The 25,106-nt window shown below is 33.2% G+C and overlaps 1 protein-coding gene and 1 long non-coding RNA gene across 2 annotated transcripts in view; one reads left to right on the forward strand and one right to left on the reverse strand.

Annotated features, from left to right (window-relative positions):
- The window catches only part of LOC147065109 (uncharacterized), a 459,822-nt gene that overhangs the window by 296,618 nt on the left and 138,098 nt on the right, over positions 1-25,106 (reverse strand). The gene's annotated exons all lie outside the window — the stretch shown is intronic.
- Positions 936-23,433, forward strand: LOC147065115 (fatty acyl-CoA reductase wat-like). Its single transcript, XM_085956932.1, has 13 exons — positions 936-975; positions 5,515-5,586; positions 11,703-11,815; positions 12,524-12,672; positions 13,711-13,801; positions 14,371-14,516; positions 16,389-16,498; positions 18,185-18,281; positions 18,594-18,692; positions 19,193-19,312; positions 20,357-20,476; positions 22,266-22,523; positions 22,885-23,433. Exons 1-13 carry the CDS (start codon positions 936-938, stop codon positions 23,015-23,017), a joined length of 1,548 nt encoding a protein of 515 aa, XP_085813058.1. The 3' UTR covers positions 23,018-23,433.

Consider the following 25,106-nt stretch of genomic DNA (forward strand, 5'->3'; position numbering starts at 1 on the left):
TGCAAATGGAGATAACTGCTTTGACTCCAGATCATTACACCAGTTAATTCTTGACTGGACATGGTGGCTTCGCTGGTAGGCTCTTTTAGCTTGGTCTTGTTACCTGTTCAACATATACATGTGGCGGAGAAATACAGGATGCAAACCACATCCTCTCTAAACGTCATAAAATGTGTACCCAAAGCGAAGAGTTGCTCAAGTCAGTTCAACCAGCCGTTGGACACATTGGACCGTCCGACCTGGTCACCACAAAGGCCAAAGTGCTAACAACGCGACTGGCACGTTTGCATTACCTATTAAATATAATTAACATGATATTTAAATGTGGTAATTAAATATTAATTAACAGGTCAGCAGTGATTGTGTAAACGTTTGATACTTAATATAATTTTTAATATTGGCTCCACGTGCTCATCTCTCCCATAGGTACTCTTAACTTAAAGTCATGTAAATTCAGTCAAAGCACATTTGACTGCATGGCGATCTCAGTCTTGGGTAACTACTCCTGAGACATTCCCAATCATAAAAAAAATGATGCTTCACATCCAAACGTTGGGTCCTGTGATACGTCCGATTAAGACCGGGTGTGGTGAGGGACGGTGTGGTTTAGTGGGGCCTTTAACTTCAATGTCCAACGTCAAGTGAAGGGTAAACGGGCAAAGCAAGAAATGTCACATAAAACTGAAAAATGACTGAATGGTATGGGTAACACTTACATTTACACGTGTATTTTTATCTACATTAATGAAAACGTGTAAAACAAATCATAGTTCTTTCAAAATAACGATTTCCGTACAGGTCCAAAAGTGGGAAGATCCCATGACGTGTTGTTACACCCCCACATGTTGTGAACGTCTTAAACTTATAATTTGTAATGTCCACAATAAGTAAAAATAAATAAATTGAAATTGAATTGTTTCAGCTCATCATAAAGAATGACTGTGGATATTGCCGGCGAGAGTTGTACGGGAGACGGTATGTGAAATCATGTTATTATTTTTAATATGCTATTCTTCAGTTACCCTACTCAATATTATACCAGATAACAGTGGCGATGGGTGGCGGTATGCTGTTAAGATCTGACATAAATTGTGCACAATAAGCTTAAGCGTCGGCCTACTGCGTTGTGGGTCCCAGGTTCGAATCCTGGGTCTGGCAAGTACACATATTGTTTTTCAATTTGTGTATGAGTCAGAGTATGGACCTAATAGGTTAAGCAAGTGGCTGACATCCATTTGTCGTAAAAAAAAATCTGATAATACAAACCGTATGATCTTATTACGATCGGACATGGTCGAAAAAAAAAAAAACTTTGTCAGTCGTTCATATTTATTTTTATTTACAACGTTTTTCTTAGGTCGTATTCTTATTTGTCCAGTACAAATCTTGCAATCGATTTTTAACTAACTTCCCGACTAGCTAGACATTTGAAACTTTTAGAATATATCAGAACACGATGCCAATGCATTTTTTAAATACTTTTAGCCATCTTGAAGTAGAATTGAATTCATTTTCAGTTAATTCTGTTTTGTATGAAAAGTTATTTCGGAAGAAATCCGTAATCCAATCCACTATTATTGGTTGCTAGGGGTCTGGGGTCCTAGCAACTATATTATTAATATATACGTGCGTTACTATGGAAATCAATATGAAATGTCAAAATGACATTTCAGTATTATTTCTATCAAGTACAAATTTTTTTGATTGTTTAAGCTAGTCAAGTCAAGTTTATATGATTCAACAGAAAATTTAATAACGTTGTATATAAGAAGTTCTTTTTATCTTGTAATTATTATTGAAATAATACTACAATTTATAGATGGTGTTGGCTAATTTTTAGTTAAAATTCAATTAAACTTTGCCTAAGACAAACCATAATAGTTTTAGTATACTTTGGGCGATATGACAAAATTGTGCACACTTTTTTGTTGGATTAAGAATAGATATCACGCATATTGTTGGTTCATTTTTCTTAAATTCATTAAGCCCTGCCTAAATCGCCAAACTATAATAGATAATAAATATTATTCTTTCTAGAAAATATTCAAAGTTATGTATTATTTAATTGCACAATTTTAGATATTTTATAGATAAACGAATATTTTACTATTATGTACTTTGGCTTGGAGTCTGATTGAGTTTTGAAAACCAACAAACACTATCTAAAATTGTAGTCTTAGTTCAATGAAAACAAATAAACATTACTGAAAATGTTTAGTGTGCACTATTTGTGTCGCATATTAACAGCCAACCTCCACCCTTCGCCACTGCCAGATAATGTGTATGGGAATAATTAGGAGTGCCTTGAACGACTGAATGAAATATAATTACATTTGAAGGTGGCAAATTAAACTTTATTCAAAATAGCCCATTGCGAAATAGGATCTAGATCAGACTTCATCATGGCACAGCATAATAGGGATAACCTCAACCTGAAACAATGATAACCTCGGAAATATACTGAAGGTAGAAACGGCACACATATCGACCGTTTTTAGGAAAAAGGGCGTAACCCTCACAGAACAAATTTTACAGGAGGGAAAAAAACGGTTTTTAAATGATTTTGGTTCAATATTAAAAAAAATAATCACAGACATTGGGTGCATGGTGATTGATAATTTGTTTTAATATCTTTTCAATCTAATAATAATTAAAGAAGTTATTACAGAAAAATCATTAAAATTGAGGGTAAATGCGTTTTTCTTTAAATTAAAAAATAATTAAAGCTCAATTAAAACCTCAATTTAGATAATAATTTGGCATTTGCGGCTTACTTCCTTTTTACAGAAAGTGTATTTAGTTGTATAAATTGTTAATATCTAATAAAAGCACTTTTCGAAAATTCGAGGGTTACGCCCTTTTTCCTAAACACAGTCGATATATTAATAATAAATATATCAATATCAGTGGCACTTATACCCTGTAAAGAGTTCCATTTCTTCTAATTATATTATAGCCCACTGATAATTCTGGAAATTGAATTAATATACTTTATTGTAGTAATACAACAAAACTTTATAACTGCATATTATATTGTTATAACAGGTAAATTACGATACATTCGACTTTAATATATGGTGGGGTTACTGTCAAAAATTGGTAAGTCTCATAATCATGATATGGAGTGATTTTCAATTTGAAGTTTGACATGACCTCTAAAATCAGGATTACACGTTAATTGTACGTACAACATTTCACCTTTCTTATCGGAAAGAGATGACTGTATAGTATAAGGTCTCCAATTTTATTAGATTCAATATGAACGATTCAATTTTCATAGCTGATTTTGCCAAAAATCATGAATTCAAGAATGAAAACCCTAACCTAACCTAACAAATAATCCAGTATATCGGCTATTTTCAAAATTTGTTTGCTGCTGGCTTCCTGTAAAGTGTAAATTTACAAGAACCGTGTTTTATTTAGACATGTATTTTATGTACCTTTATGCACCTCAGTCACCTGCCTTTGCGGATGATATTGTTATATTCTCACAAGACCCGAAGGACCTCCAAGGTAGAATGCAAGAACTCGCGGATGTCAGTCAAATGGTCAGCTCATAGACAAAAGTGATGAGGAACTGCTTTTCGGACCCTGCGATTATCTGTATTAATGGCACCCAACTCAAGCAAGTCAGCAGCTACGTCTATCTCGGGCACAGGAGGTGCCCATAGACGGAAGCATGCACGATGAAATTGCTCGCAGAATAAAGCTGGGACGGAGTGCTTTCGTACGTCTAAATAGTATCAAATAGTATCTTCAAGAATGACCTATCATTATGTCTTAAGCGTAGGGTGTACAACCAATGTGTGCTGCCCATGCTCACGTATGGCTGCGAGACGTGGACCCTCAACACGAGAGATGTCCAAAGGCTAAGAGTCGCACAGCGAGGCATGGAGATGTGTCTGTTGGGCATCACGCGAAAGGACCGTAAGAGAAATGAATGGGTTAGGAAGCAGACAGGAGTACGCGATATAATAGACGTTGCCAAACAGCTGAAATGGAGATGGGAGGGGCTCATTGCTCGTCGAAAGGACAGCCGCTGGACAAATGCCGTCATCCAATGGTACCCAAGGGGCACGAAACGACCACAGGGTCGCCCTAAAAGCCGCTGAATTGACGAACTGATGAAGTTTACAAGACACAGGACCGAGAGAGCGAGGAAACTTGGGGAGGCCTTCATCCAGCAGTGGATTGACCCCGGCTGATGATGATGATTATACGATCCAAAGAGGTTGGATGGTCTTTAATATACGGCCATATATTTCCGATACAACATTTCACGGTGAAGTGTGATACGGCGAACTGCATACATACAAGTTTCCGGACACGTAAAATCAGATATACTTAATGCTAATTTCTTTGTGCTTTATATGCATGTTCTATATGTCTTATGACCATGAGTTTTTTTTCTAGTATAGGTACATATTCATATATTGACACATACATAATCCGTTGTTCACTCTAAATACCTATATTATCGACTTTGCCCTATTTTTGGCAGCATCACAACAAATTATCCTTGGTAAAATACATCTCCAATTGTGCGTCAAGTTTAGGGTCCATTGTGGATTATACCTATTTAGTAGCAGAATCGACACGTTCTTTTGCTTACCATATGCCCGGTTTGACCGGGATTGTACCGGTTTCACACATTAGTCCCAGCGTCCCAGCCGGCTTGGCATTTTGTCCTGGCTGTTCTGCGTTTGAATGATTGTCAATAATTAATAAATTGGCTGTACTACCGTATATCAGATGATACAGCGGGGACAGTGTGAAAAAAGTTCATTCCAGCGAGAAATACGACTGGTACAATAAATAAATACGATAATTTAAATTTCTGCTTCAGCAGACCTTCTGCATTCTTCTTTTGTACATACTTTTTAATAGGTTATAAAAAATTTTTGGTGGTTAAATTTGTTGGTGGTATTTTTTATATTTCGTATTTTTTGGTGGTTGTTAAGATTATGATTTTCTCCATACATTTATTTACTTTTATAATGAGCTACTTATCGGGTATACTGAGCAAAAATATCATCAAAAATTTTCATAAAACTGTTTATGTGTCGATCGTTTCAAAACAACATTTTCGACACTGAGCAATAAAATCCGACTGGACAGTTAACTAGACCGATGCCGCCAGGCTCGGGTTACATTTATGACACTAGTTAAGTGTCTAAGTACCTAATTGGTGTTTTCGCCAACAAAATTGAAAAAGTATCCACATATATGGTTGGAATTGCATGTAAAAAATCCAAGCTTTGTGAAGTCAGTAGGTACAATAAACAACTTCTTTTGTAGTTTATGAATGCCACGCTTGTCTCGGGGATTTTTATGATGGTTTTCAGATTTTTTATGTTCTATGCTTAAATAGAATGTGGCGCGAAAAATGTTATATAACGATATAACGAATAATGCTCATAACGAGTAAATTCAGTCAGTCCCATCTTCCTCGTAATAACCAAGTTCGACTGTACTTACATTAAATATTAAATGTACATCTATTTATTTTTTCAGAGAGCGAGATAACAAAATTCTTGTCTGGAAAACGTATTTTCGTCACTGGAGCAACTGGTTTCCTTGGAAAAGGTATTTATTAGATGCATTGATTCTCTGATATATAATATGCAATAATATGAGAAAAGGAGTAAAGGGCTATTTCCACAGTGAGAATTTTCTCTCTCATGAGACAAAGGTCAAGAAATAGTAAATTAATATTCAAACATACATATCATAAAAAAATAATCTAATTCAATCACAGATATAAATATGTAAATCAACTAAAAAAGTGATTAATAACAACAATTGAGCCCATATGCGGGAAAGTAGCTTTATCCTGAAAATGTTGTTCAGAGATATTGGCAGTTAAACATTTCAGTTGATTATCGTAGAGATACCCATTATCGAAAGTATTATTATTCTTTTGAATAAAGGTAGTTTGAGTAATTGGCAACACGGTTTATTAAACAAAAACACTTTATTGGATAAACCACTATGTTTATAATAAAATTTGATGCTGTTTTTCCGTATCACATAAAATAATCGTACAACTCTGATTTTGATGGTAACATCCTTTACAAGTTTTTAATCAGAGTCACTTCAAGTAATGCCTTCATCAGGAGATCCATTTTCAACATTTATTGTGATAAATACCAATATATTTTTTAACCAATCAGCATTTTGTTGGCTTCACAAAAGGCAAACAAAACAAAATGTCTTCCATTTTCTTTGCATCCTGTTGGATTTTATTTCCTATTTCCAAAAACTTGAAAAACAAATTATTTTGTTCAAAGACTGAAAATATTGTATTGCACAATTTTTGACAGTTACCACTAGAAATGAGAAAACTGGTCGATTTTGAAGACTAAGTATACTAACTACTAGTATAAAAAAATACTTAGTATAGAAACTTGTTCCAAAATACTTACTAGTATTTGGAATACTATATAGAGTGTTTGGCGTACGTATACGACAAAAGTTTCATACTCAACTGAAACTAAAACCAACTTATCGGCTCACGGAACTCAGACTGTGTATCGGCTTCAATAGAATCGCTAAAAATACTCTGAGCTCCGCTTGTCGAAAAGTCCCATTTATTATAAAATTTTAAACACATTTTAAATTTATGAGTTGTTTTTCTGTTAGGTTACAATATTCTTGTTAACAAAAATGAATAACAGTGATTTTTTTCAAATTTTTAAACATGTTTTGAACGGTCATATAACAAGCCTAACCATGTGCGTCATCTCACCACTGTGCCGTGACACATAATTTATGACATATTATTCATACATTCGAACGCAATAGACTAATAAATTAAAATATACCCATATTCAAGTGCCATTTCGTTCGCGTGCATTTAATGTCAATAGTGTTGAAAGTCTACTAATTGGCGAGTGCACAGAACAGCGACTCGCGATGACATCATCACAAGTTTTTTGAAATAAGTTTATTGGGCCAGACATACTGAGTATGGGTAGTTTCATTCGAAACTTGAGTACACAAACCGGTGACAGTATTTCCAACACACCTCTAGTTACCACCAAAGTATATTTTCTTGACAATCTTTCTGTTAAAAGTTTCATAACTTTGACCACTATTACTTTTTGACATAATAATTAGTTACATTAATGACAATCCTTTTTTGAACAAATAGATTCAGATTTTATACTCTGAAGAGTAAAAACAAATTTATCACAGTAGCAAATGGAAATGACGCAACCGTCCGCAAGCACGAATTGTGTAATAATGTTGTCTACGGCACAGATATTATGCTGTACGGATAGACAGCGTACCTAGCGCGGTCAGCTTAGACTGTCTACTGCCACCTATTGTTAGAATATCAAAGTAAAATTTGGTTTAAAAAACGAAAAACAGTGTTATCGCAATAACGCTCGTTTTCCATATATGGGCTCAATTATATATTATCGTTACGTAGTGTTTAATAAATTAATGGAGTATCATTTACATATTTTTTTATATTATCTGACTTTTTATACTGTATACAACACTGGCATCGGACTTTAACTGGTGTCCTTTTGTCAATTTATTTAAATACTTGATGGCCTTCGGAACTGAGAGAGTTTTTACCAAATTGTTTTTATGGTATTAAGATTGGTAACACTGTATGTTATCATACAAAAAATACGGTACTGTTCGGTTATGAGGAATACAGCGGAAAACACATTTTGAAAATACCCGATATACTGGATTATTTGTTAGGTTAACCTAACCAAACCTAAACTAACCCAAACTAACAAATAATCCAGTTCAAAATGCGTTTTCCGCTGTATTCCGTATAACCAAACAGTACCATTTTTGGCATTGTGTGGTAAAACAAAATATTATTCGTACATACTTGTCAATTGAAGCTAAAATTCAATTGGTTTGATACTTAAAGCTTTATGTATTTTAAGTAAATGTGCCGCAGACGCCCGCATGAGTTTTTATAACATTCTTTTTAGACCAAACCCAGCCTAACCTAACCTACCCTATATTTGTTACCTAACCTGTAACCTAACCTAACCTAACCTACCCTATATTTGTTAGTTTGGGTTAGGTTAGGTTGCGTTAGGTTAGGTTTGGTTAGGTTAACCTAATAAATAATCCAGTATATCGACTATTTTCAAAATGTGTTTGGCGCTGTATTCCTCATAACCGAACAGTACCAAAAATACATATTTAACAGAGGTGAGGGGCGCAGGTTGGCTATTAAGATTCAACATAAATAGTGCACACTAAACTTTGTTAATCATACTTATTTGTTTTCATTTAAACTAAGAATACAACCCCAACGGTGGCCGCGCGGCTTAAGCGTTGGACTATCACGCCGTAGGTCCCAGGTTCGAATCCTGGGTCTGGAAAGTACACATATTGTTTTTCAATTTGTGTGTGAGTTAGGGTATGGACCTAATAGGTTGAGCAAGTGGCTGACATCCATTTCTCGTAAAAACAAAATCTGTTAATACAAACCTCTACTCTGCCCATATGATCCTATTAGGATCGGACATGGTCGGAAAAAAAAAAGAATACAATTTGCAGGTGGTGCTGGTTAGTTTTTTAAATTGAATTCATCCCTTGCTAAACTAAACTATAATAATTTTGGTTTTGCTATGGGAATCCAACAAAAATAGTGCACACTTGTTCAGTCATAGTTATTTTTTGTTTTCGTTGAATTAAGAATATATCGACTGCCTAATCTGCAAACCAGCTAACTGCATTTTTGACCAAGAATGAGTTTTTGATGGTATTTTCTTTAATAAAATATTTTCTATGCTCACACAAACAAAATCTATAAGTAAATAAATGAGTTATCGTTATTCATACAAAACAGCCAACTGCAGGTGCCAAATTTCCAATATCATAAATGGAACACCTCCGCTCTTTATATATTTTCTTTACATATAAAAAGGAAGCGAAAATAGTGTAATAATTCATAGTGCAGCTTATTTCAATTTCAGTTAGTGTATTTTAGAATTGTTAAATTCCACTGGATAGTTCGATTGTTAAGTTTTTTCTCCTTCCTGAACAATTTTCCCAAATGGAGTTAGCCAGTTTGCAGATTAAGCTGTCGATATTACAGCTGATGAGTTTTTTTTTTAAATTCGTTAGGCCCCACCTAGACCAAACCATAATCGACAAAAACAATTCTTCTATCTATAAAATTTCTAAAATTGATGTATGTTTTAATGGCATAATTTTAGATATTTTATAGATAAACGAATATTCTTTACTATTATCTACTATGGCTTGGTTTACACAGGGTTTATTGAATTTTAAAAAGTAACAAACACTATCTACACTTATACGTATACCTAGGTATATATTATTTTATGTGCAACTTCACACCCAATACATAATGATCTAGATGTTTTAAAACGCAACGTAAATTGTACGAAAAAAATGGTTAAAACAATTTTCAGAAATTGATTATTTAAAGTGATGTAATTGATGTGAAATGTCCTATTTTATTTTTCATTTATATTTATTAAGGAAAGGCAATACTTAGGAATATGCATATAGTAAATAATGTATGATTGCAAAAAACTAACTTTAAAACCAACTAATTACGCTAGACACAAAAAGGCATAACTTAGCAATATTGAACTGTGGACCTGTCTACTGGTTTTTTGTAATTAGATGCCTCATAATATAATACATCGTTTATCAAAGGAGACGGCTATTTCAAAAAATTGAGGCTTAAGAGGTAGGTACAAAAAGTTTTGTAAATAGATACCATTGGTCTAAACCAGGGATTAGGATTTGATTGTCGTGCCAAAATAAGCCAATTTTTTTTTTATTCCTTCCTTGCCATACCTTCTTAGGTGTACACATGATATTGTATAAATCAGGGGTACACAAAGTGTGTCCCGCGTGACTTTTTTATGTGTCCCGCGAGATTTATGTTAAATCTGTATTATTTTTTATTCTTCATATTGAATATTAAAAATTACATTTACAAATTAAATATCCTCTGGCAAGAATGAATGGTTAGACACTTTGATATTTGTGTATGCGGATGTGCGAAGTGAGGGGGGTTCATCGCAGCCGGAGTTGCGGGCGCCTGCCGTAGTTGTTGTGTTGTTGGCTGTCAAATTTTACCGGTTCTTTTAAAAAATATAAGCCTAAATCACCACTGTAAGTCCGGTAATGTTGCAATTGCATTCAAGGTCTCTTGCAGTTACGAGTGCGCCGCTGCCATATTTTTGTCTTGTTAGCTGTCAAATTTTACCGGTTCTTTTAAAAAATATAAGCCTAAATCACCACTGTAAGTCCGGTAATGTTGCAATTGCATTCAAGGTCTCTTGCAGTTACGAGCGCGCCGCTGCCATAGTTTTGTCTTGTTAGCTGTCAAATTTTACCGGTTCTGTTGAAAAATATAACCCCAAAACTAAAATGGATAAAAGGCGTTCCCCTGGTAAAGAGAAAATTTCTAGAAAAATGGAGTCTACTATAGTTTGTAATTGAACAAAATAAGGTAATTGTGCCGCAGATGCCGTCATGAGCTTTTATGATTTTTTTTTATGAAAACAGTTTATTCCATGTAGACAATTATAATAAATACCTTTTTCTGTCGGCGCATAGGCTTTTCAATCCAACAGTTGTTATTTTAAAATTTGAAATTTTCATACATTTTGATGCATCATTATCACAAACTAAGATTATATTAGGTAATATTAGGTTGGGGTAGGTTAGATTAGGTTAGGTTAGGTTTGGTTTGGTCTAAAAAGAAAGTTATAAAATCTCATGACGGCAGCTGCGGCACATTTACCCACAATAACATTGTTTTATGTCTCATTTGCAAACAAAATATATCCGTTATGAAGGAGTATAACATAAAGAGACACTATGATACGAACCACGGAGATAATGCTGAAAATTAAGTGTTCAAAGAATATTTCACCAAAATGAAGTATCAGTTTTCAATGAAATATTTTTTATTTTTTTGCCTTATGTTTTTGGCAGCCCGCCAAATATTTTTGATTTCAAAATTGTCGCTTTGACAAAAAGTTTGTGAACCCCTGAATTCTAAATCATATTTTTAATTAACTATTTTTTTATTTTTATTCAAAAAATAATTCACAAGATTTAAGAATGTAACATTCTAATTATTTAACATACATAATTTTGAAAGCACTTCTGAGAAAATATATTATTATAACCAATAGAAAAAATCTTTATGAAAAAAGTAAGACCCCCGCAGGAGAATCGAACCTGCATCTCTCGGGTATCGCGCCCATGCACATAGACATATTATGCTAAAGGAGTCATACTTAAATGCAACAAATTTTAACTAATGGCTTTTAATACTCACTGAAGCACTTTCCAAATTAAAATTTTTTCTAGTAGGTATATATTTGAGGTGGTTTTAAATTATGTATATTCGATTTTTATAGGTAAACATTAAATGTAAAATATGCATTTGCTATTGAGTCTTTGATATGCTAATAATTAAGATTTATTTTATTAAAGTATTTATTGAAATAGGCTCGCATGTAAGGAGTTTTTGTTTTTCACTACTATATTTTTTGACAAACAACGAATAAAGAATATTTACAAAAAACACTTCTACTACGTGGTACCTAATTGCCAAGAAGCACTTTAATTTAACATTTACGGAAAAAATATCCATGAATGAGTATCAAAGTATGAGTCAAAAAGAATCTATTGATATCAATCACTGATTATTTCATTTGTCTTTATAGTTTTGATAGAAAAGCTTCTCCACAACTGTAATGTGGACACCATCTATACTTTGGTCAGAGCTAAGAGAGGGAAATCTTCTGCTTCCAGAATGAACGAACTACTCGACTCTGGGGTGAGTAATTTAAGCCATGCCTGATCCTAAGACTAATACCCTGTTTATACATGCATGGATTTACTGTTTACAGTAAGTATTATCGCGGCCATAACAAGAAAATGTATGGGTAAACATGTATTATCCTGCAGTTGCAAGCTTGCATGCATGAATCAAAAAAGTTTGGAATCTTCTGAATTTTCATGCGAAAGTAGGGATTTTTTCGATCTGCGCCTGCACAGTAGAATGATAATGGCGAACCTGAATGAACTATACTCTTTTAGAGGTTAACCGATTTTCACTACATGTCAAATAGTAACATAAAATGACAACCTCGCTAACTCTTGAAGAATGAGATTGGAGAGATAGTCAGCACTTTTATGTGTACAGCTATTGTCACGGTAGTTTAAAATACGCACTATTACTGCCAGTAAATCCATGCATGTGTACAGGCGCTTTAAGTTTAAGTTGTATTAAGTCATTAGACGCTAAAGACGCACCTAGCGCGTAACGATCAGGCGGCCAATCAATGTAATTAGCATGTCATTTAAATGTGATAATTAAAAAGTAATTATCTACTCAGCAGTCAATGTGTTAATTAACAAATATATTTTTTTTTTATATGAGAAATGGATGACACAATATGCTTAATCTATTAGATCCATACTCTGGGTCCAAGCAGCCATCCAATCTCTTCGGTATAAATTATTTTTATTTAAAATTTTCCAGATGTTCGCCAACCTGACAGGTGATTGGCGCTCGAAAATAAAGCCCGTAGAGGGAGAAATGGGGATCCCCGATTTGGGAATAAGTAATGACACGAGAGAAGAACTGATCGAGTGTGTCGATATTGTTTTTCATTGTGCCGCTACTGTCAGGTATACATACTAGCTAAATAATACCTATTATGTGAGTTTATAATTATTAATATCTGTATTGTAGATTGCAGTGACCGAACTGCATGGTGTAAGACCTCGCTTTTAGGTTGCCCGCTGAGGTTTATTTTTACATGCAAATACATACATATTCACAATTTGTCGTAAGTACATATTTAAAATCATCTGTGTGTCAAAAGTGCCACAGTCTTGAATCTTATTTATCTATTATTCATTATAAAAAATGGTTTAATTAAAAATGTCCCTAAATGCATACGCGGGTGCGGGTATATAAATGCATATATTCAGAGAAAATACAATATTGTGTTTCATTCCTAATTAATAAATAATATCAGATATTGGGGGTCTGAAAAAATTATGAAAAACAACAAAATAGGAATGAAGGAAAAATGACCATCAAATAAATTTACTGAAGAGAACAATGTTGTGATTATTTTATAATAATTATACAGTGGAGATTATTTTCACTTTATATTTACTCACCGAGTGATCACTTAAAATGTCAATAATACGTCTAATATATTTTTCATGTAATAATTGAAGTGATATGTTTTTACCATTGATATACTACTGGATGAATCATATGCTTCTTAAAATGACGCCCGATTTTCAGCGAGTCGGCCTTTGTTAAAACTTACTGAGTAAGCCCGGTCTAGCTTGCATCTTACTCTAACTAATAGTCAGCGCATGACGACTTGCTCTGTCTGTTTTGCGTTGCAGCCACCCTTAGGTTCACTATTCCAAGAACGCAAATTTAGTTTTACAGCCGGGGCAATACGGGTGAAATTCGGGAATCCATGTTAACGGTCTTAACGCATTATACCTACAAGGAAATATTATAAGACGATATTCGTTATATCTTTTGTGGTACATTTTTAAAATGACACTTGTATGGGAACTGCTCATCTAGTAGTATATCAATGGTTTTTACAACAAATATAACTTTTCTATGATATAAGGGGTGAAGGGTTGAATTACACTTATACCGCAAAATTTATGTAATTTTCAATTATATTACAGATTTGATGAAAATCTTAGACGTGCTGTACTGATTAATGTCCAAGGAACCGCTGACGTCATGAGTCTCTGTAAAAGAATGAAAAATTTGAAAGTAAGCTTATATATTCTTTCCTGTACTTACATAATACAGTGGCGAAGGTGGAGGTAGGCTGTGGAGATTGGGCATAAATAGAGCACACTAAGCTTTGTCAGTCATACTTATTTGTTTTCTCTGAACTAAGAATATCAACAAATTGCAGATGGAATTTAATTTATTTCTCAGATGAGTTTAAAATGGTCGGTTGAAAGAAACAGATGTTCTATTAGTTGATAAAATCGTAATTACTTGTTCAATTCAACATGATATACCTACTCATGTGCTGAATTTTACCAATACATTAAGCAGTAGAAAGAGACTCGGCAGGAAGTAAAATCTTCAGCCAAGTACGAATAAGCGAGTGTCGGGAAAAGATACTGTTTAATATTACTATATTGATAGTTAGTGTTGTGTCATTTATGATTGATATTATAGAAATAAACATTAAAAATATTGAAATATTCGTTTTTTAGGTTGTCCCGCTTTTTGCTCTTAAATCTTGATTTTTTTTATTTCACATTGTAAAAATCACGATTTGGTAAAATAATTATCTGGTAACGCTGATCCAACACTTCTTTCTACAGTCAGGGGTTCACGTATCAACTGCATTTTCCCACTGCACGAGGACATCAATCAAAGAACAATTCTACACACCCGGTATGGACTATAAGAAAGCTTTGGCTTTACCTGACACCTACGATGAAAAGTCTATCAGTTTATTGGAACCTAGGTAAGTTCAAAAAAACTATTTTTCATCCTTCTCTGGAATTTGTTTAGTTGTCAATCAACATTCGTGGGTATTCTGCGAAAAAGCACTAAGTCAAAATTTTGCTGTTTTGATTTAATGATGAGGTAATCTTATTAAGAGTACGCTCTATAGTCTACAAAAACACACAGTCATATCTATAAAACTGGCGAAGATAATTTATGTTATAAGTCAAAAAGACATACATCTATTCAGAGAAAAGGCACTAAATGGACTTTGTGCATTTGCTTCTCTCATTCTCAGGCTATATACACAAAATTCTGCGTGCGAAACTGCACTAAGTCATACTCAAAGCAATATCGCAGAAAGGAATTTGCCTTTTATATATATAAAATAAGTTAAGACCGTCCAATCTTTCAAACTCGATTATCTCAAAACTAGTATTTTTGATTTAATGCTTATTCGCAATACCCACGAATATACGGGACAGCTAATTGCGGTGGCATTAAAGAAATGTTTTCTTTTAATGTTTTGATATTTTGGTATACCCAAAAGGCGAGACACCGTGGTGCGGCTGATACAAAAAGACACTAATGGTCCTAATAATTACGTGTACACGATATTCGATAACACTAGCGGATGTGACAAGTCACAGTGACTCATAGGTGAGCATCTCATCAGTGGTTATAGCTGCAGGCTAAATGTTAATCGCTGGAATCAAAACGCAGAGTGTTTTAGATTGGGGAATGTACCTTGCAAAGTGTGGGGCCCCACTGTGTAAGCGAAAAATGGGGTATGTAAGGGGTATAAAAGCACTAGCTAACTGTAGGATTTCCTAACTAAAGCTAATCGCTGCTGACATAGAGATATTGAATCGCAAAAATGGCCTTCTTATTAATAGGAATAGGACCAAGTTTATGATTATCAACTGGGCTAACCTTCTACCAGCAGCAAGTATACTCCAATACCTAGAAGAAGTGGATGAGTTTGTATATCTGAGATCGATTAGTGGGTAAGGTGGATGTGAAGCAGAAATAAGAAGGCGCACACAGATTGCGAAAATGTGATGACACGTCTTACCACAATATGGAAATTAGAAGAAGAATTTCAATTGCCACAAAAATGATGCTTGTGGAAATATTAGTGTACTCCATATTTTTGTATGGTGTCGAGACATGGACCCTGAGGGCAAGGGAGCGGCATTCAATTGATACCTTCGAAATGTGTTGTTGCCACCGAATGGTTTGTATTTCTTGGGTGGAGACAGAGACTACAGATAAAGGGACGGCTCTCGACAATATGTTTGAGACGCATTCTGTAGTTTTTTTGGACATATTGTTCGGCGCGGACTGGATAACCTGAAGAGACTGGTTGTTTTGGGTAACCTCTCCACGGAAGGCGAAGCAGAGGATTGCCGTCGGCGCGCTGAAGCGATCAAGTGAAGGATCTCACTGGAGGCAACCTTCACTCTGCCCTGAGAGAAGTAGAGGATCGAGGGGGATGAAAAGACTTGGTCACTCAAAACATGACAGAATTTCAAGGTGGTCACGATTCTTAGCCATGAAAGAACGACCAAGAAGAGATAATGAAAAATAAATTAATCCTAAAAATATTCTGTGTAGTCGCTTATGTTTGGGAGAATAATGAAACGCCCATTTAAATCCAAAGTTAAATCCGATATCATTCGTATCTACTAGGCAGATTTCACTTCAACATTCCAGCTTGCATTCGAGGTTAATTTATGAAGCTTAATTGTTATCCATCTTAGATTCATATAATTACCTCGTTTTTAACGTGTTGTAAACGGAAAATGACATCTTTGAATTGCTACTCGTTGTATTGAAATTGACATATTATTGTAAAATATATTATTTTATCTACGATGTAAATTTTCAGGTTATTGAATGGATGGCCAAATACTTATACCTTTACCAAAGCAATTGCAGAGGACGTAGTCAGAGTTGAAGGAAAAGACTTACCGATAGCCATCTTCAGGCCTGCCATAGGTAATTTTTCTTATTTTATTTTAAAATGATCATTCTAAATCTGTACTATATCATCAAGCATTTGCAATTAGTATAACAAAATATTTATGTGATTTATTAATAATGTATCATATTTATTAAGAACAATGTGTTTATATTAAATTATTTATTAGAGATTATCTAAATTAACTTAGTTTGGTAAACATTTGATGAATAAATGCATAGCACTATTCAATAATTTGTGCCACTTTTAAATACATAGCAGAGTTGTTGTAAAGCTATGTAATGTTACCATGATTGTTTATCCTTTGGTTTTTTACACTGGCGATGCGATCGCCTCATCTTTCACCACATAATACTGCGATTTATTTGCTTTGATCATGAAATCCCAAGATTGCATTTTGGGGTCAGTTTTAATATGATTATAATATTATATAATATAACATACCTACTCAAATTTTAGACAAATGCAATTTTTTTATTGAGATTACCGAATTCGCTGAAATATAGATATGGTTCTACAATCCTTTGTGGATCTGGGCCACTTCACGAAGAGCTTGAATTAATAGATTTTTGTTTTAGGAGAAATGGATGTTAGTCACTTGCTCAACCTATTAGGTCCATACTCTGTGTCCAAACACAGATTAGAAAACAATATGTAATTTTTTTTCCCGACCCAAGATTCGAACCCGGGACGCAAGGCATTATAAGTGTGATGTGTTGCCGCTCGGCCATCGTGGGGCCGTTTTATACTTATATTGTACCTACTATATAACTTCCAATTTACTAGTAAAATTTTTCCACTAAATGTATTTTTTGGCAATTGTATGTGGTGGAATTTCATTACAATAGTTTTAAAACAAAATTGAGAATTCCAAATGTCCAGTTTTAGGTTTAAAAAATTAGTTTCCTACCTCTATTGTAGTTCCGAAGATGGGTTTTTATATTCAGTTTATAGCCCGAAGCACCTATCAACATAAATAACTCCAATATCATGGAATTAACAAAAATACATAATATTGTTTTATTGTGATTGCAATCCTAAGGCTAAGGCCACATAGGTAGGTGCCTTGCTTCGTGGCTACGTGCTAGGTGACATATCCTAGCGAACGGACGCACACTATACTATCGCAATGGCCACACTGCACGCTTCGCGCCTCGCTACGTGATTATTAGTCACCTAGATAGTCTCCCGGCGAACAAACGTGTTGGTTATTTCTATTGCGTCACCTAGTGATTTTGCAAGATGGCGGATGTTTCTTCAGTATGAAAAACGTCAAACACCATATATTTTGAGGTTATGAATAATGACGCATGGGATGAATTGACATTATGCACCCAACAAGTTCAAATTTGAGACATTCGAAATTTTAAACTTAAATTCTCTGTGAGAAGTAGCTTTCTGGTTAGTTTTGAGAGTGACATATCGTTGTTGACTTGACCGCTCCCAAATGTCAAATGAATTTGTACCTAAGCACGTAGCGTGCAATGTGGCGGTAGTGTTTTTAGTAGACAAGCATTACACCTAGCTCAGCACTACCAAAGCACCTACCTATGTGGCAGAAACCTAAGCGAAAACATCTAGGCATTTATCTACCTATATCTGATTATTGCAGTGAGATATTTGACAATGGTTAGTTTTACAAATCACCAAATCTCTCGACAGCCGAGTGAAGGGACTCATTATCATCTTGTTAATATTTTCAGTGGTGAATACAAATACCGATTGCTCTGTTTCTGGATTCATTGACAACACTTATGGTCCCATGGGATACGTTGTCGGAATAGGATTTGGAGTTCTCAAGTAAGAAAAATTCAGCTCTATTATGTACTATTTTTCCATTTCCAACCATCAAATTAAATATTATCATTAAATCTATTCAATAGCACACAAATTATTATCTAAACGTCACCATATCGATTTTTTAACAGTCTCTTTGGTTTATGCTGTCCCGAATTGTTTTCCATTTGAATTAGACACTTTTGAAAACATAAAGCTTTGAAGTTAATAATTTAGTCAGGTGAATAAATAAATAAACAAAAAATAATTTAAATATTTCTTTCTTTTAACATAATATATTATACACACTGAAAATGTTTTAAATCTGTTTTTCAGATCCGTCCATCTTCCTGAGAATATTCCCGCGCACATTGTTCCCGCCAACTATTGCATCAATATCATGTTAGCATTGGCTTGGAAAGTGGGGACACAACGGTAAAAACAAATATTATACAATTACAAGTTATGTGTAATTACAGAACAAAAATTACAATTAAGTTATGACTAATGTAATGGCTAGATGAAACAATTCTAGACGTCACCATGATGGGCAAAGGGACAAACAATAATTGAAGATGATGTTATTATCGTCAGGATGGTGGTGGTCAAGTGTCATTCAATATACATGCGTGTGACCAAACTTGCCATCGTAGCTGTATTGTGAGTGTCAGATATTCCCGAACCGACAAAATTATTTCGCTAATATCATTGGTTTATATAATATGTCAGAAGCCTCCCTTGTTGGTTTCAGTTAGTTACCTACACAAAATGAAATAATTTTACGGATTTTAATGTTAGTCTTTTGAATATTTTGTGTGTACGTAGTCATAAGATCGTTTTATGATTTCAATTAGCTGGTTTTGATTATATTTTTATTATAATAATTATGTAATATAAGACTATAATGTTGAAAAATATTTTTTGTACTATTGCAGTGCTGCAGAGATGCCGATATGCAACTTTTCCATCGACCCAGAAAATTCCATGAGTTTTGCAGACATTTTGAGATCGGGTATCATATATGGACATACAGTTCCTGCCATTAAGTGTATGTGGTAAGCATTAATACAGAAAACATATCAATGTCTTCTTAATCCCTACGTGACTTTTGACGCCCTATTTATTTTTTGAAAGAAAATAATATGTATTGCACAACTCAAGATTATTAAAATAATTGATTCAAATAGTCAAAGAATAATTTTCAACAGAATTTAATTATTTCATCCACGAAAACACTATTAATAATACAATTGGTGTCACCTAGAGTCGTAACTCACATTTTGCAATTTTTTTATTTTTGAGTTAAATACACTCAAAAGTGATTCTAAATGCATTAATATATGTAAAGAAAAATAGTTGGCTATCAAAAGTCACTTTAAAATCGTTGACAAAGTTGACTGTTGGTGTCATAACTCACATTTTTCAATGAATAATGTGAGTTCTGTCACAAAGGCCTTTCTAACCAGTCAAGGAGCTCTATTTCTCATGGTGTGCTGTGTGTCTGCAGCCTTAGGAGTGTTATTTTAAAATTTTGAAAAGTTGAATGCTTTTCTTCTAATTATAAAAAACAGTGCTCTGGTGGTTTTTTTTTCGGTTATTTTAAAACTAGATTTTTTGAATATGTGAGTTATGACTTTTATTAGTCAAAAAGGTAAACATATTTTCCTTTAATGAATATAATATTATAATAATGTTAATATTACTACAGGTGGTTATACCTTTTTATATTAATAAAACTTGCTATAACAGTAGTTGTCTTAAGATAATTTAAATATTAGTAAAACTAACTAAACCTACCAAAACCTGACAATAAATCTACATTGGTTGTATTTGGTTTTTTTTTAACTTCAAATGGCCACATTTAAAATCATATCGCTTATAATGTAACATTCGCTATCAGCTAAATCCTACCTTCTTTGACTCACTAAGAGCGGCATTCATACGGTATAGGTTACTATCTTACCTCTTAAGAATAGCCTTTGCGAGCCCGAAATATATTGGAAAGAAGAAGAAAGAACATACGGTGGCAGACCAAACACCAAATACAATAATTTCATTATGGCAGTTTAGTAAAATTCTTCAATAATTGAATTTTTCAGGTATAATGCCGTCTCAATCACAGATACTTTTTGGATTCATCTGTTTGCCAGATTCTTCCTTCATATTATTCCAGCCTTCCTTATTGATATCATTCTCAAATTACTCGGACAGAAAACTAAGTGAGTCTCAATAGTTTATTATCTTGGATATCGACTGTTTAATCTGCAAACCGGCTAACTCCATTTGGGCAAATTTTTCAGCAAGGAGAAAAACTTAACAATTTAACTACATATCGGGTGGAATTTAACAATTCCAAAATACACTTGGAATTGAAATAATGAAATATTAATTGATACACTATTTATGGTTCCCTTTTGTATATAAAGAAAATTTATATACAGTAGAACCTTGTTAATAAGAACACGGATAATTCGAAATTCACCGTAATTCGAAATTTTCGCGAAAAAACGTCCCTTGATCATTATTTTCACATAAAACCATTCCTTTAATTCAAATTTCGTAATTCGAAATTATTTCAGAGTCCTGAGTCCTGGTATATAAAAATATTCAATAAATTGTAATAAAGTATACTATTTCATGAGCCAGTCATTGAAAATTGTGACAGACTTTTCGTAAAACATAAATAACTTATTTTAAGAAGGTAATACATGACATTTTATAACCCATTAACACTCACGGCACCGGAAATTTGGTAGGCACATTGATCGTAAATAATATTGATGAAAATAAAAAAAATAAAAATTTAAAATTTTAATATTTTTCCCCCATACACTTCATAATTCGTAATTCGATTTATTTTCGGTCCCGTGGAATTCGTATTAACGAGGTTTTACTGTAAAGAGCGGAGTTGTTCCATTTACGATATTGGAAATTTGGCATCTGCAGTTGGCTGTTTAGTGTGAAGAACGATAACGCATTTATTTATAGGTTTAGGAGTTTGACATTTTGTGTGAGCACAGAAAACATGCCTTATGACAAAATGCCATCAAAATCTCATTTTTGGTCAAAAGTGCAGTAAGCTAGTTTACATATTAAGCAGTCGATATGTAGAAAAGATATTTGTGACATTATTATGTCACGTCTTTTCTTAACATGGAACATGAGCATAACGATGTTTGAGAAGGAATGAATGAATTTTTAAATTCCCCAGATGCCTACTATGACGTGTCGACAAGTTTTTTATGCTAACTATTTTAAGTTAGCCGCATGAATTAGTGTGTATGGATGTAGTGACCTAATAATTTATAAGGTGAATGAGATAAATTAATTTTAGAAAATATTTACACAATTTTGAAAAACTTCAGATACATACCTATTAGACACAAACTCACATCTTTCGACCCAATGACTGTTTTGAGGCCCCCTATGATATATGACAACCAAGAAAATTTTAATATTCAATAAATAAATCCATGCGTTCAAACGGTTTTTTTTTAAATTTTTATATAAATTATGCAACCTTTAATCAAAATCTTTAATATAAGTACTTATATGTATATTTCCACTAACAAAGTGGATTACAGCATAAGCGCCCCACAGCAGAAAAAATTCATGTCCAAGGATTCTACTATCAAAAATATATAATTTATTAGAACTACCTGCCTTAATTTTCTGACCGTAAGCTTTAAGCTCAAAGATTTTGGTAACCAAGTTCGACTGTATATGTATAATTGTATTTTCACTGCTAATTTATGTTTATATTATGTTCTCTTTTTATATTTTCATTTTTATCCCTTTTATTACTTTTGTTTTTCTTTCTTCTTTATAATGTTTCATGTCATGGTGTGAATGTCTTCAACCTATAATTTGTAATGTCCACAATATGTAAAAAAAATAAATAAATTAAATTGAATAAAAAACACTGTAACATTCTGACCTTGACGATTTTTTAAAATACCATTAAAAGTTATACAATATGTTGTAAACTTGTATAATATTTTGTTTCAGAGCCATGTACCTATGTCAAAAGGTGCACAGTCTAATGGACAAGGTGGCATACTTTATAGAGACAGATTGGACTATCAACTGCGATAACACCCTGAGTCTGTACGCCAGCTTAAACAGCGCGGACAAAAAGATGTTCCCATTCGACATGAAGAATATTGACTGGGTGTATTACTTCACCGTCATGATAGACGGTATTCGGTTGTACCTCTTCAAGGAGTCACCACAAAATCTGGAAGCAGCGCGGAAAAGATATCTCAAGTAAGCTGTTTATATGAAGCGTTTATTTTTGAAAACATGATTTTGAAACATTTCAATAAATGTGGTATATGAAGTTTTTGTTATTCAAATTTAAGTATCAGTGACAGCCGTCTCGCATCTCAATTTTCAGTATAGTATTGACGTAGGTACTCTATCTTGCTCTAAAAGTTAACACAGCCAAGAAAGAGCGAATTAAAAGGTAGCACTTTTGACAGTTAACTTCTTGTGATAATTAATTAACCGAATACATAAAGTGATATGAATGTTAGAATAGCTTCACCCTTTATGCGGTGAAATCAGTAACAGTCATCATATCACAATCATTTTGATGTAATAGTAACATTATATTTTTCACTTTCAGACTTAAGATTCTACACTATGTGATTGTTTATGGATTCTACACAATGGTCCTCTATTGGCTATATACAACAATAAGTCAGTTCTCCTATCCAATTGCAGAATCAGATTTCAAACCTATGGATAATGTTCAATGAAATATATTTCAACTGAGATCTGATTAAATATATCCACCTCCCATCCGATGTAATTTTTTTTGTTTTTAAATAAATAATCTGATCCAATGGGTACCGAAGTGTGTTATTTAAGGCTGTTGAATTCGTACAAATCATTATTTTTTTATAATTTAAATTTCAGAATAATATTAGTAAATGTTAATATTATTCTTATTGAATGCCAGCAACTGAAAGCTTAAAAAAACTAGTCATCTTCGGTTTTGGCTGGATAAAAATATTTCGCCGAAAACATGTAAAAAACGAGTTGACATCGTCTTTAAAACACAGTTGAAGGAATTGCACTGGAGCCTAGTTGGATAAAAAGACTAAATCTCAAGTCGATAGTTGTTAATGAATTTTCTATTTAATAAATCACAAATAAATCATAAGAAAATTTCAAAAAGAAATTAGAAGGAAAGCTAAAAAAACGTTCTCAATATTGACGTTAGGCAATATGTTTTAGAAACACTGAGGCACTTGCATGCTTTTTGCATATATATATATATATATATATATATATATCTAACAACGCCACTGGTTTAATCTGTCATATAGATTCTGTGTGACAGTTAAAATCTGGGATTCATTCTCATATTTTAAAAAAAGTGCTCTGAAAGTAATATTACATTCAAGTCATTTATTTTAGTAGTCTTGATAATGGTGTTACAACCGAAATAGCTATCGACAACATCCCATAGAATTTATTATAATTTATATTATTATATCAACATTAATTATTACAATAAATTCAGTTATGTTATGCTACTAACCTAAGATTAGGTTAGGTTAGTTTAAGTTAATTATGATCCATACTATCACTTGCTAATAATTTTTAATTCAATAAATGAAAGTGTCCCCATAATAGTGGTATATAATATACAGTAGTGTCAAAAGTGAATTTATTATTTTAAAAGGGTCCATATCAGACATATCCAACTTCAAGTAGACCGTGATCTACTAATACTTAACCATACACTATCAAAACTGGCAGTGATCTTCCAAACTCGTGCTGAATACAAATTTGAAGTTAATCAATAGATTTTGCAATTGGAAGTCTATATGGCGGACAATTCATATATACATAGTTAATATCTATCAACATAAAATAGATCTAACGATCTCAGATGATAATTTAGTACTCGTCACTTGAATATTGTATTATATATTACAATGAGTCAATATCAAACTTTTCAGTCAAGTAGTTCACAAATAATCTTATGCTGTGTATTATAGACTATCAAAATAATAAATTCGCATAGATAGATAACTATATTAATATTATCTAAATACATATATACATCCTCAAAATGTAATAAGTACAGTGTACAAGTGCATACAATAAACAACCATTAAAACAGTTCTGTGTTTATTAATCAATTATGTATCCATATAAAATTAAACTTGGTGGTTGGATATCTTAACAAATTAAATTGCAGCCATGTCTTTTAGCACAAAATTTTTGGGTGGTTCTTCAAGTTCATCGAGTTTTTTTAGTGCTAGTATATTTTAATGCCTTCTTTTTTACATCACAATATTTCATTACTTCTGGAATGAAACAGTTGTCAGATCAGTCTTCATCCATGCTTTTTTATTCCAACGATAATGTAGCGGTAAAATAGACTTATCAATCCTCAAAGGCTCTTTGATAAATCAAAAATGGCTTCAGTTTAAAACTAGCGATATTTCCACCCAACAGTTACACAATCTTTACGTGCTTTGAAGCCAGACATGCACTTAGCTTCTATTTGAATGTATCTTCACATAAAGCTTTCACGTCTTTTAAATAAATCTTTCAAACCAACCGGAGCTTGTATTAAAATCTTTGTTACAGTTGTCACCCTCCTTCTTCTTCAAATCTTAAGGATAATTTAAGTTCCCGTGACAAGTCTGTTTTATTTTCTTATTTTCATCTCTAAAGGCCAGTTCAGATTAGTCTAGTAGTTTAGTTGAGTGGCGAGTAATTTAGTAACTAAACGTGTATAAACAGACAAATGTAGTCGAGTTATTTAGTAAAATCATTTAGTCGAGTCAATCCATTTTGTTTTAATTTTTCAGTCGAGTAGCGACCTCC

This window comes from Rhyacophila brunnea, unplaced genomic scaffold (genome assembly GCF_057557595.1).
Source record: "Rhyacophila brunnea isolate RB1 unplaced genomic scaffold, BYU_Rbru_1.0 scaffold_6, whole genome shotgun sequence".
Classification (NCBI taxonomy): Eukaryota; Metazoa; Arthropoda; class Insecta; order Trichoptera; family Rhyacophilidae; genus Rhyacophila; species Rhyacophila brunnea.

What these genes read in the sequence shown, in the direction of transcription:
- LOC147065115 (XM_085956932.1), top strand. Translation starts at nt 936, where the DNA reads ATGACTGTGGATATTGCCGGCGAGAGTTGTACGGGAGACG. An exon ending in TGGAAAGTGGGGACACAACG is followed by an intron (nt 18,693 to 19,192) that starts GTAAAAACAAAT and finishes GTACTATTGCAG; the next exon opens with TGCTGCAGAGATGCCGATAT. An exon ending in GCGCGGAAAAGATATCTCAA is followed by an intron (nt 22,524 to 22,884) that starts GTAAGCTGTTTA and finishes TTTCACTTTCAG; the next exon opens with ACTTAAGATTCTACACTATG.